Consider the following 12,508-nt stretch of genomic DNA (forward strand, 5'->3'; position numbering starts at 1 on the left):
TCGAACAAAAGTTAATACTGTTTGCTTTTGTTTAGATGTTCACAGACAACCACACTTTCATCTTCACAGAATGAAAGAGGTGAGAAAATCTGACCAACTGTTTGTCTCCTTTTTAAGTGCAAGATTTTGTAGACCAGTCAGCAAGGTGACCTTAGCCAGATGGCTCAAGGATTGTATTTCCTTTATCTGTGACAGGAAGAAAATTAATTTGCCTAGACCTTTTAAGGCACATTTTACAAGATCTGTAGCCATTTCAGTAGTTTTCCAGTCTAGAACTACAGTGGATGATATATGTGCAGCCGCTACTTGGGCTTCTCCCCATACCTTTATTACTCATTATAAATTGGGTTTGATCTCTAGGAGAAGAACATCCTTTGGTTCAGTGGTTCTCTGGAATATCCTTCCACGAGTCCTTCCAATGTCTGAAGTAGCTGGGGAGTTCGCCCAGTAGGTCAACAATAAAGTGAAAATTGACAACATCAGATAAAGAAGTTATGTACTTAACATAACGTTCCATCTGTGTTGCCCATTTTTATTTATCATTTACTCTCCTCCTTCCATCCCTCAGCCTTTTAAGAGTCTTTGGTGGAATGGATAATGTATTTATCTCTTAAAATAATCTTTAAGGCTTAGCAGATATAGCTTCCATTGAGGCTTCTTTATCTGTCACTCTGTATTTAATCTGCAAACTCAATCTGAGGAATTTGGGAGATGGGGAGTTTTTGGTTAGCATAAACTGTTGTAACAGCCGAGTTGGTTCCGATATCAGAACCGAACCCATATGTCAAGAATAAATGAAAATGGACAACACAGATGAAACGTTATGGTAAGTACATAACTTCTTTTTTGTTTTTGCTGGTGTATGGTCTGAAATAGTTATCGGATGTGTCTTAAAGCTTTTAATTAAATACAAATGCTCCTATCACATTTTTGTTGTACCTGGGAGAATAATAAGTAAATTATTTCCGAGTTCCTGCTACTGAATTCAAAACTTGTATACCAAGTAGTCTCATATTTCTTCAAAAATCTACTCTCTTTTGTTTTTTTTGTTTTTTTTATAGACATTTTGTTATATTTTTACTTCTAGGTCCAGTAATGCATCTCCATTATTCCATATCAGGTTCCGGTCTTAAATCTACAAGTAATAATCCCTACTGATGGCCTATTATTTCTCCCCATATTCACTTATAGTAGATTTAGGTAGAATATAAATTTATGTCATAGTAATTCTCCCTGCCAATTAACCCTTTACTGTCATAAATCTGCCATTATTATCTTTTTCCTTTTCTGTCACTATTGGAACCTCTCTACCAGTCAGTATTATTAGTTCATTTTCCTTTGTAGTGAACTGAATATCCTCTCTTTTTCTTTCAAGCAAGAACTAAGCTGTGTCCAAGGGTTAATATTCATAGCAGACAAAACAAAAGCTCTTAAAAAAGAAGACGGCTACCTTTGAGGATACATAAATTGTCAGGGAAAAGAGTATATTCCCCACCCCCCTCCCAGGAAAATAAAAAATATAGTTAACTTCTTTATAGGCCTCTGGTCTTGGATTGATTTGAAATTGAAGGAACAAATGGCTGCATTCATGCATTTCAGTATGTTGCTGTTTTACATACATACAGCATCCATTCTCATTACCTCTACACGCAAAAGGCAGACACCTTCTGTGAGCCCCTCAGATGTTAGACTGAGGTGACAAAGAAAGAAAGAATACATGACCACAGTTGTATATTTTAACTTATTGTCATCAGACATATGTACACAGTATATATGTTATCTCTGCCCCCCCAAAAAATAGTGACCTACATGTGCTTGTTGTTTGCTTGTGAGGAAAGTGAAAACATAATGATTACTGTAATATATTACAACTTTCTTCTCTTAGAAATGCAGTCCTTTGACAAGTTATAGAAATGTTAAGTGTTTAGCTCTGAGCTTTGATTTTGAGGAACGTTAAAGAAAAATGACCACACTGTTCCTTGCTCCTCACACAAGCTATATCAACCTTGTCTGTATGACTCTTAAGTATGGCTAGTTTTAGACTAGGTCAGGCACAGGGTGTAGGTTAAATACTGCCTCCCCCCCACTAAACTTTTGTCAGAGTCCCCTTATACAATTGGGGATCATGGGACCTCTGGGCCCCTGGAATCTGTAAGAGTCTAGATGTACTGTGATAGATTTTATGTCTTATTGTTTTAATGATAATTGCTTGTTAACAATTTGCATTGTTTTTGTACTGTTAGCCAGAAGAAGGTTGATTATACCAATGCTAAAGACACACCTCTGAGCAGGGCAAGTGGAATTACATTTGTTGTCATTTAGGGATGGGGTGACAGTGACTATGTTATGTGACACACACACAGTCAGTATTGTGTGTGACAACAGATAAAATCAATTATACTATTTTCCCACCCATTTTACTCATATGCACTTCTACTGACACTGCCCCTGACAGGTGTATCACATAGTGCACAGTCTTACTCAGTTACTCATTCAGTAACGCACCCTACTGTTGCTTACAGCCACATTGTAGAAGTGCCATTTCACCTGTGGCATGTTTTTGGATTGTGAAAGTTACCATATCACATGGATAAAACCCAGGCAGAGGCAGGAAAAGCATGCAGGCTCCATAAAGAAAGAAACAGCCAAGAAGTCAACCAGAAAACCAAGTGCTATAATATAGAAATGCTACTCAGTGTTCCATTATACAAACATTCAGCTGCTTTCACACAAGTTCTGCAGAACATGAAAGATGGGCCAGTCTTTGTGCACAATACTTATGTTTGTGATAGACAGTTAAAGAAATTATATTAAACTTTTTACTTTTTTCATATACTGCAATAGCACCATGGTCTCAATAGAATAAGCCATAGCAGTGAGCATTGTTTCTGTCAGTGTAGTTCATTGACTGTAACTTTGATTAAAATAGCAGAGTTAGGTCATTTTTAAAATAGTCTGTCTCTGTATCCATCAATTACAGCTACTTTATTGACTGTGTACATCCAACTCAAATGCCTTTTTGTGATGTAAAAAATAGCCACAGCAAAGCCTGCCAGCTTGCTTCACAGAAATACACAATAGTCTCGCAAAGCCAGATTAATGACTGTTTAATTTAATAATTACAACAGGGTTATTTCCATTCACAGACTTTCTTTCTTATCTTTCATAGTTATAGCCAGTACAACTGTTCATTGTTCAGCTGTAGGGAATAATAATTGCCACAATAATGTCTCATAGTTGTTTGATTGCCTGTGTGATAAGTGATAATTTAATAAAGCTGTTTCTTGTTAAAAAAAAAAAAAAAAAAAAAAAAAAGAATCACACAATTGAACACTAATACTACAAAGCCAATTTGATGTGTGTTTAACTTGACGAAGCAAAAGCAGCATTAATCAGTCATCCAGAGCCTCCTTACCCAGCTTTTATCACCACTTGGCTGATTTTGCAGACCTGAGATGTCTGATTATGATTAAAATGGCTGCAGTAATGTATTTCAACTTAGTTTGCTGTAGTTGCTGTTTCTGTAGAACAGTTCTTTCTTGTTTCACACCAATGCACAAGTTATGCAAATACAGAATAATGACTGTTTAGCTTAACCAAACAGCAGCAGTGACTGTTATTTTTTTTAAATCACAGACAGCTTCCATACCCAGTAGTCCTAGCCGCTTTTTTGACTGTGTACACCTCGGATATCTGATGTAATAAAAATAATGGCCAAAGTAATTTATTTCAGCTTTTGTGTCATACAAACATACTGTATGAAGTCACAGTGAAGTACTCCAAATTACATCACACAATTACACAGTAGTCATGGAAAGCTAGAATAATAGACAGTACTATCCCCATATCTAACAATTTTAGGGACTTTGCACACCTCAAATGTCTTATTATAATGCAGTAAATAAAAATAATGGCCACAGTAATTTATTTAATCTCTTGTTTTAGGTAGCCATTCATAATATAGAGCACTCCAACTTGATTCACAGATACATATTAGTCTTGCATAGTCCTCTGACTTCCCATAGTACCTGATTGCCTGCTAGTGTAAGATTAACAGCTACAAAACAAACCTCTCTGTATAAGTTGCACTCTAACTGCAGCATTCACTTGCAGATCCTCATGATGCTGCTAGCTAGAGACGTCCAGTGCTTGTTAGTAACGTCATTGTGGCCAGTACCCACCATTTTTCAAACCATGGCTTTCTGCTTGACCCTACTCACTGAATCCCAACAGCAAATTAGAAAGCCTTTAATACTCTGAAACTTAGTCTAGCTCCTAGGAGGAATTGAGCATCAAGCTCAAAAAATAAGTGTACAGTGCTTTCTTTTTAGGAAACTGCAGCCATGCCTTCTTTGGACTGGGTTACCATGGCAGCAGCAGCATTTTTTTTTACTTAGAAAAGTGACCCTGGCCATTTGGCATCCAAAACAGCTGCCAAGTATGCCTGTGCCTAAGGTCAGCCATGACCATAATAAATACATTAAGGCACATGCTGATGCCATTTTATGGCTGGTTTCTCCAATGATTTTAGCTTGAGGTTGGAAGCATTTTCCCTAGGAAAGTCTGGGTGCTGAAAGAGTTCAAATGTTTGTTATGACAGCCACTTTTAATCTTTTCCAGTACATATTATGAATTTATGCAGCAGGGCAGCCTCTTGGAATGTCAACACTCTTTAGTGCATGCCCCAAAACCCAGAAAACCTAAGTACTCTCCTTGGAACATAACAGCAAAGTGCAAACCTCACTGATAAGCATAAGAAGCATTTTTTATGAAAGGAGACAAGACCTTGCACATTATCACACCCCTTCTACATATATGTACTAACTTTGAAATCACTGTATCTTGGAGAAGAGGGAATATTCTGAGATACAGCAACTTTAGAGTTGGTATTTCCCTGAAGTTGCACTTAAGTTCTCACTGCTCTAAGGATTATTGCACTTAAGGCTCTCAAGTATACAGTGGGAACCCCTGCAACTCATCTTATTATTAGAGTATTTTCAGACAACTGTCCTTTTTGGAGACCCCATTCCATAAGTTCATAGGTTCAGGGACTTGAGTAATTTTGAGGAAAGTAGCAAAATGGTGCAGTGTGTACAGCAATAGAAAGGTGAAGTTTGATTAAAGATTTTTAATGCCTGTATCATATAGGAAAGGAAGAAAAACCAAGATACTGTGAAGTGTTTTAAATACTTAAAGAAATTAGCAGTGTAGGCAAGAATACCTTCCTTCAGAATAAGAGTTATGCAAGACATTGGAGGCATATGCTGAAGACCATGTATTTGTAAGTCTGGACATAGATAGATTTTCCATAGAATATCTCAATGAGCAATTCCTTTTCATGTTAACATTTTCTACCAGTAGAGCAATCTTCTCCACTGATGAATGATAACAGAAAAATTGAAATACTCACAAGGGTGTGTATTTCTTCTTTATATATGTTATTTCTTTTAGAGAGACAAAAACAGTTGACAAGTCCAGGTCCCATGATCTTCTAGCAAGGCAGGCCTCTACATTAGTCTGAATGTAATGTTAGCGGTGTTCATGAGGATCATAGGAGGTTACTAGGCTAATGGCCCTGGGGCCCTTACAAGCCTAGCCAAGAGTCTGTCCCCAAAAAAAGAAACCTAAGTCAACACCTGTTGCTCCTGTCGATGAGGGACAAAGGTGAAACCCCTGGGACAAATTTGTGGTTTCCCATCCACTCATCAACACTTGAAGAGGGTCAGCGAGGTACTCTGATATGTATGGGAAGTCTAGTCCAGAGACTGAGCAGCCTCTGAGAGACGTACCTGTCTCTCCAGTAAGTTTTGTTGATGTAGACCTTTCGAGCAGGTAATGCACGAGGAGTTAGACTTACGGATATGGAGCATTTCTAGTAGGGCAGGGTCTGATATTGCCTTGTAGGTGAGACACAGATCACCTTTGAGCAATCTGTACGATACCGAGTAGAGCGATAGTGATTTGATCCTGACTGCATAGGACAGGCGTTGGAGGCCATGGATTCTTCTTGTGAGGTATTTCTGTGGTCTTTCCAGTTGGTACAAGTGTTTGGAGAGACATACATCAAACAGGGTGTTATACTCAATTATAGGCCTAATGAGGGAGGAGTACAGAGAGGTAATAACCTACTTTTTTCTGGATGCAATCCCTTTACTTATGAGATGAACCAAGTAAAAGGCTTTTCTGACCACTGCCGCTACTTGTTGGTCAAATGTGAGATTATTGTCATCCTGAGTACCCAGGCCGCTCACCACAGGTTGTGTGCTTAGGGGGTTGCCGTTGATGCGATAATGAGTAGGGGGCGTGTCTTTGCCAAATGGTGTGATAATACATTTTTTTGCGTTTAACTTAAGGCCAGTGACTCGAGGCATTCAAACACTTGTTTGCCATGGCAGTCCAAGTTCTCTATCCCAGTTGAAGTGGAAAGCCTAACACCTAGTTTTCAAGGTTCTCTGTCACATGGCTTGGAGAATGAAGTTCTGATTTTAATCGTCAACTTTTTTTATTTTAGGTAGTTAGGGTTTCACATTTTGCAGGAACCCAGAAAATGCAGTGCTACAAGGTCTTAATTGTTTACTTGGAAGACACTCCTATTTTGATGGGAGAACAAGGACGTTGTGTCATTCTGGTTCAGTATGTGCTGTGAATCTGAATAGTATTTGACAGAGGTAGACCGACTGCCATTAATATTTCTCTTATGCCTAATGTGATGGCAGTTATTGGCCTTGATTCAAAATATGCAGTTTCCTCATTCTCTTCCATAGAATTTGTGGGAATGGGTATTACATAATGCAGACTGGGGTTAAGCCCAAAATGTCTGATGTGAACACCAAAGTACTGCACTTCCATCCACACATGATGAACAAATACATAACAGTCTTACTCTAAAAGCTTGTTTCTAAATAGCAGGTAGTGTAACAAACATAGTAATGTAATAATGTGTACGCAGTTAAAAATGTTGTTTTTACATTCATATCCTCCTTTAATTTTTGTATTTGAACTTAAGGTGAGTCACATTATACCGTTTTGTTGGCAAAATGTTACTCCTGAGAAATTAATGTATATATCATAACATAATGAGATTTATATTTGGCTATATTCTTGATAAGGGCCCCAGAAGACACCTCTTGGCTAATATTTCAAGAACTATAGTGTTTAGGATGTATGATCAACTTTTTCTCTCTCTGCACGAAATTAGTTGGCATAAAATTTTCAAATTGGTTGTATAAGATTTTATTATGATTCTGTATGCAGATCATTACTCTGACCCATCAAATCTCATACAAGAAATGCAGTTGGTGCTTTTGCTGTACTCTACAAAACCTTTTAGGGTGCTGTCTGTAAAGCACTCACAAAGTCTTTGGTTCATAACTTTACCACCATCCCTTTACAAATTGGGCAGTTTTTAAGGGTAAAGACAATAGTCATCTAATAGAGGTTAGCTGCAGACTACACATGGGATGTAGTTAATGCTTGCTGTTGTACCCAAACACATGCAGTAGTGTGAGGTCAAAAGTGATTAAATGTAGTGCACTCACTTTCTATTGCTGAGAGTTAGTGGTACCTCCACAATGGTGTAGTTATTTATCCTGAGAAACAACTTCTTGATTTGCCACATGAAGACAGAGTGGCAGACATTGATTGTATAAGACATATTGCATTATGGGAGTAAGTGTAAGGGTCCATATCATAAGTATGGCTGGTGTATTTTGAGAATATTGTTTTGGGGCTATTTTCTCAGAGGAATTTTCACTTACACTTCTGAAGATGTTTTTTTCTTTGGGGTATGGGTGGACTAGGTTATACTAACCTCTTTGGCAGCAGCAAAATCTGCTTTGCCCAATAGCTCTATATATTATTGCTTTGGGGGAAATCTGTAGCACAGATGTCCACTGGTGGAGGGCATTACTCCAAATGCTTTAAAAACTGATGATTGTGGTGATTAAATAAACTACATTGTAATTTTCAGCACTGTAAGAAAAGCTGAGGAAAACATGTATTCTTCAAATTGATCCATTGCTTATTTGAAGAGCACTGCCTAGTGGCAAGGTATTCAAAAGAAGGGATTGTTGATGAAATTGTATTGGAATTTTAGCAGTGTGCATGGCTGATGGATCCCATCACTTCTTTTAAAGGGATTACCTCACTATTTTTAAATTGTCCTGAAATCTTGTCTGTAATTGTCTGCTGTGCTTTTTTATAAAGGAATACGTCTCTAACATTAATATTTTTGTATGTAATGTTTTAATATTGAGTATTGAAGATAATATAGTTTGTTAAACATCTGTTTTTATTTATTGAAGTATTGTATTTTATTAGAGTATGTTTTCTGTAATTGTAATGTAGTACATACTAGCTTAATTCTTTTCACTTGAAGAATTTGAGATTAAAGTTATGACTTAGTTTATCTGTATATTGCAAATTTCTTTGTCTGTTTTCTCTCCCTGTAGGTTGAGGTGCTTAAAGCAAGTGTGGAGTCTCGTGTCAAGGTATACCTGCTAGAACTAGATAAATTTAAAGCACGATGGGATCAGTTGAAGCCAAATGATGACATAATTGAAACAGGAGATCTAGCAGCACTTGAGAAGTGTGTATTTTCCATAAAGGAGAAAAAAGCAGAATTTGATGAACTGGAGACAACAAGAAAAAAGCTACTGTATGTTATTTTATATTATAGAATGTATTGGCACATTATTGTATATTAGAATGTATTGGCATAGTATTTTCACTCAGCTAGAATCATTATTGTTTTTTTTTTCACCTTTATTGAATTATCACTTGTGACATAGGCAAACGTACATTTATATAAAATCAGTCAAGCCATAATAACGGGTTCACATTTACAAGCATAGGATATATAAATATGTGATGTATAATCTAAGCAACATTACATAAATATTCAGTTCCTGCCTTCTTTTAAACCTCATTCCTCCTCCAAAACATTTTTTCTGCATGCATTGTTCCCACAATTTCCTTTTTCTAAAGATCCCATTTCCTATTCCTATTCTTTTTATTTCTGTAACAATATTCACTGCTTCAAGTAAAGTTGGTTTAGATCATGATTTCCATGGTCTAGTAAGAGCTTTTTCGGCAGACATCAGAATTAAACTTAACAAGGTCTTACTGTGTCTAGGTAGTTTAGATCTTGTTTCCCAGCTCAAAAAATTATTTCCTTAGTTACACTTATTTGCTTACCCAGTATTCCTGTCAGAGTACTGTGTTGGGAAATTTTAAAGTCTGTCAACTCAATACATTCGAAAACATACACATTTACCACTTTCCTCCCCATCACACCTCCAACATTTGGGATCTACCCAAGGAAAAATTATTTGTAGTTTGCTTGGGATATAAAAATATCTGTGCAAACACTTCCAGGCAAACAAAAATAAATCATCTATACTTTGTTGCATATTTGGAAGCCATACATATGGCCTCCCATTATTTCTTTGAGTTGCATATCTGATCTCTCTTCCCAATATTTTATGACATCCACTGATTGATTCCTATAGTTATTGTGCAGTATTTTATATACCCTTCTAACTATCCTTTTTTAACAGCAGTTTCTGTTGTAGATTTAATTAAAAACTCAACCAGTGGCAGGTCTTTAATTTAGGATTCCCCATCCCTTTCTCTTTGTCTATATTCTGATATCAGTCCCTGATAAGGAAGACAATCATTAGCCTGCAATCCAAATGTCTACTTGGCTTCTTCCCATTCTATTGTTCCTTTGCTAGCTTCCTCCAGTAAATTCTAGCCTCCTTTTGTCTATTTTCTGTATCCTTAATGGCAGTCATCCCCTATCAGTAGAATCTTTCTCCAGTCCTGTGTTGGCTTAGTTCTTAGTATTCTTTCCGCTACTTCATGAATGTACTATCCTGTATGACTATTGGTCTCCTTATGAATCTGCTTCCCAAATCCCATTCTTTACTTATTCTTAAACCCCCCCCCCCCACTTCATCATTGTCATTCCTTTCCACTTTGAATTGTAGCTTTCTGCTTGTATGTATGTATAAGAGCCTTAACAGTCTAGCTGTGAAGTATCCTTTCAAATCAGGTAATCCTCAACCTATTTATTCTGTTAGAAGGATCAACTAATCCCACTTGACTCTTGCCGTCTCTTCCCCTCCCAAATGAAATCCTTCATCTCTTTATTAATTACCGCCACAACTTTTCCTTCTGGTTGATAAAAATACGCCTGACCTGTGAATAAAACTAAAGGGACTAAAAACCTATTTACCATTTGTGTCTTGCTATCCATATCCATAGGCATGAGCTTCCATTTTCTCAGTTGTTGTGTTATCTTTTGTTTAGTATCTTTCCACATATCCTTAGTTGCTACAACCAAATCTTTTTTAATCCATACTCCTAACTACTTTATTTTATCATGTTCCTATAAATATGGGTATTGCTAGACCATTTAATTTGTGGGTACATAGTTTATAGCTATAACTTTTTTTTTTAGCTTCATTAATTTTATATCCAGAAATGACCTGGAGCTGTCTCAGAATATTCCACAATACTAAGATGTCTTTTTTCTGGTTCTTTCAGGTACAAAATAATATCATCTGCAAGTAATGCCAACTTTTCTTGAACATTGTACCAACTGTATGCTTGAACTTGAGAGTCCCTATAACTTCTGGAGTACTTTCTTCCCTAATAACTCCCAGATAATTTCCACTATGTGTTCCTTAAATTCCTCTCTTTTTAACAGGTGTGGGCGGGGGGGGGGGTTGGGCTCAAGTGTCTCATCTTTACTCTGCATTTTTATCTTAGTAATTTTTTGTGCATTATCTGAAATAGTTATTGGATGTGTATCAAAGTTCTCAATTAAATCGACATATTCCTTTAAAATGCAGTTTCTGTCAAGTCTAGCCTAGTTATTGTACCTGGGGAATAGTATGTAAATTCTGTCAGTGTTCCTGTTACTGAATTCACACTCTTCATACCAAATATTTTCATAAATTTCTTCAGAAATCAACCCTGTTGTGCTATATTTTCTTTTCCAGGTCCCCTAGATAAATCCTTCTTGTTGCGAATCAAATTCCAATCTCCACCTTTAAGTAATAGTCCCTGCTGGAAGATGATTATTTCTTCCCAATTTTTTAAGCTCCAAAATGGCAGTTTTAGATGGAATATAAATACATGCCAGTATAATCCTTATCTCTTGCCACTTGCCCCTTGCCCCTTACTACTACAAATCTGCCATTATTATCTTTTTTTCCCCTTGTCTATCACTACTAGAGTACCTCTGGCAATTAATATAAGTACTGCTGTTTTCCGTTGTCCCTGATATTCTGCAGAATATCCATCCTGAAATCCTTGCTTTATCAAATTCATATGCTGTTATTTCCAAATGTGTCTCCTGTAGCACTGCCATTTTCACTCTGCATTTCTTAATATAATTAAATATTCTTTCCTTTTTGTGTATACCCGTAAAACCATTTACATTCCAAGTTAATATGGAAAGAGTTGCCATTTATGTTAAGAAGTTATTCCCACCTATTTTATATGACAGCTTTTTTAAATGCTGTTTCCATCTTTTGTGATACATGGTGCCCTTTAATGTTTTCCAGGTTAATCCTTAGTACGTTTTTGCTCATCAACAGTGGAACCTATGCTACATTTTACAAGACTTTTCGTTTTAATAAAAACCTTCAAATAATTCCTTTTCAAATATTGCTGGCAGCATAAAAACACTTGCCAAGTATATTTTCCCATCAGTACTGAATTTATCAAATAATGCTTTTTCTCTGAATGATAATTTGTATATTCTCCAGGAAAATAAAGGCTTGCTTTATTTATGTACTATGTTTTCCCCCTGAATTCTACTTGCATCTTTATTCCCAAATTTTATACCCAACACAGAAATTTCATTCACTGTAAAATATATCTTTACTACATCACCAAATCCTTTATTTAAAGCCGTCCTCTAGACCTCGTTTGTGGAAATTATTGCTTCTTTTTTCCACATTTTGTTTTTTGAAATTGGTATAATTTAATCTGCATATGTTAACAAAACTGTAATTCTTAATCCTTCAGATGTTATACACCCTCCCTCCTTCATTTGTAATTTATTTCACATACTATCACATTCATAACTAATGCAAAGAGCAAACAACTCAATAGACATCTTTGTCTTACAGCACTCATCATATGTACCTCTTGGCTTAATCAGCCACTTAAAAGTATTTTTACTTTATTACTGCTATATGCTGACATACATAATTTCCTAACTTTCTCACTTATATGGTTACATTTCATTATTACCCATAAGATTTCATGTCCAATTGTATCAAATGCCGTATAAGGTCTCCTAGCATGACTTTTACTGCTTTTCTATTCATAATTATCATCCATAATTTCTCTATCATTAATAGTTCTTGTCAACCTTTCCCCTTTATACTAAGTATGCTATCTTCCATAATATTTTCCATTTTAATTTCAGATCTATTTGTATTATTTTCATGAAGATCTTATAATTATTTTTCAATACTATTGGTCTCCAGTT

The 12,508-nt window shown here is 36.2% G+C and overlaps 1 protein-coding gene across 2 annotated transcripts in view; it reads left to right on the plus strand.

The window, feature by feature from the left end:
• Nucleotides 1-12,508, plus strand: part of DYNC2H1 (dynein cytoplasmic 2 heavy chain 1) — a 6,555,988-nt gene that overhangs the window by 2,030,002 nt on the left and 4,513,478 nt on the right. For both annotated transcript variants that reach the window (XM_044072582.1, XM_044072581.1), the window contains one exon: nt 8,451-8,656. In XM_044072582.1, the coding sequence (XP_043928517.1) occupies nt 8,451-8,656 (206 nt within the window). The remainder of the gene's footprint in view (nt 1-8,450; nt 8,657-12,508) is intronic.

Source organism: Protopterus annectens, chromosome 5.part0, assembly GCF_019279795.1.
Source record: "Protopterus annectens isolate FY-2018-M chromosome 5.part0, PAN1.0, whole genome shotgun sequence".
Lineage (NCBI taxonomy): Eukaryota > Metazoa > Chordata > Ceratodontiformes > Protopteridae > Protopterus > Protopterus annectens.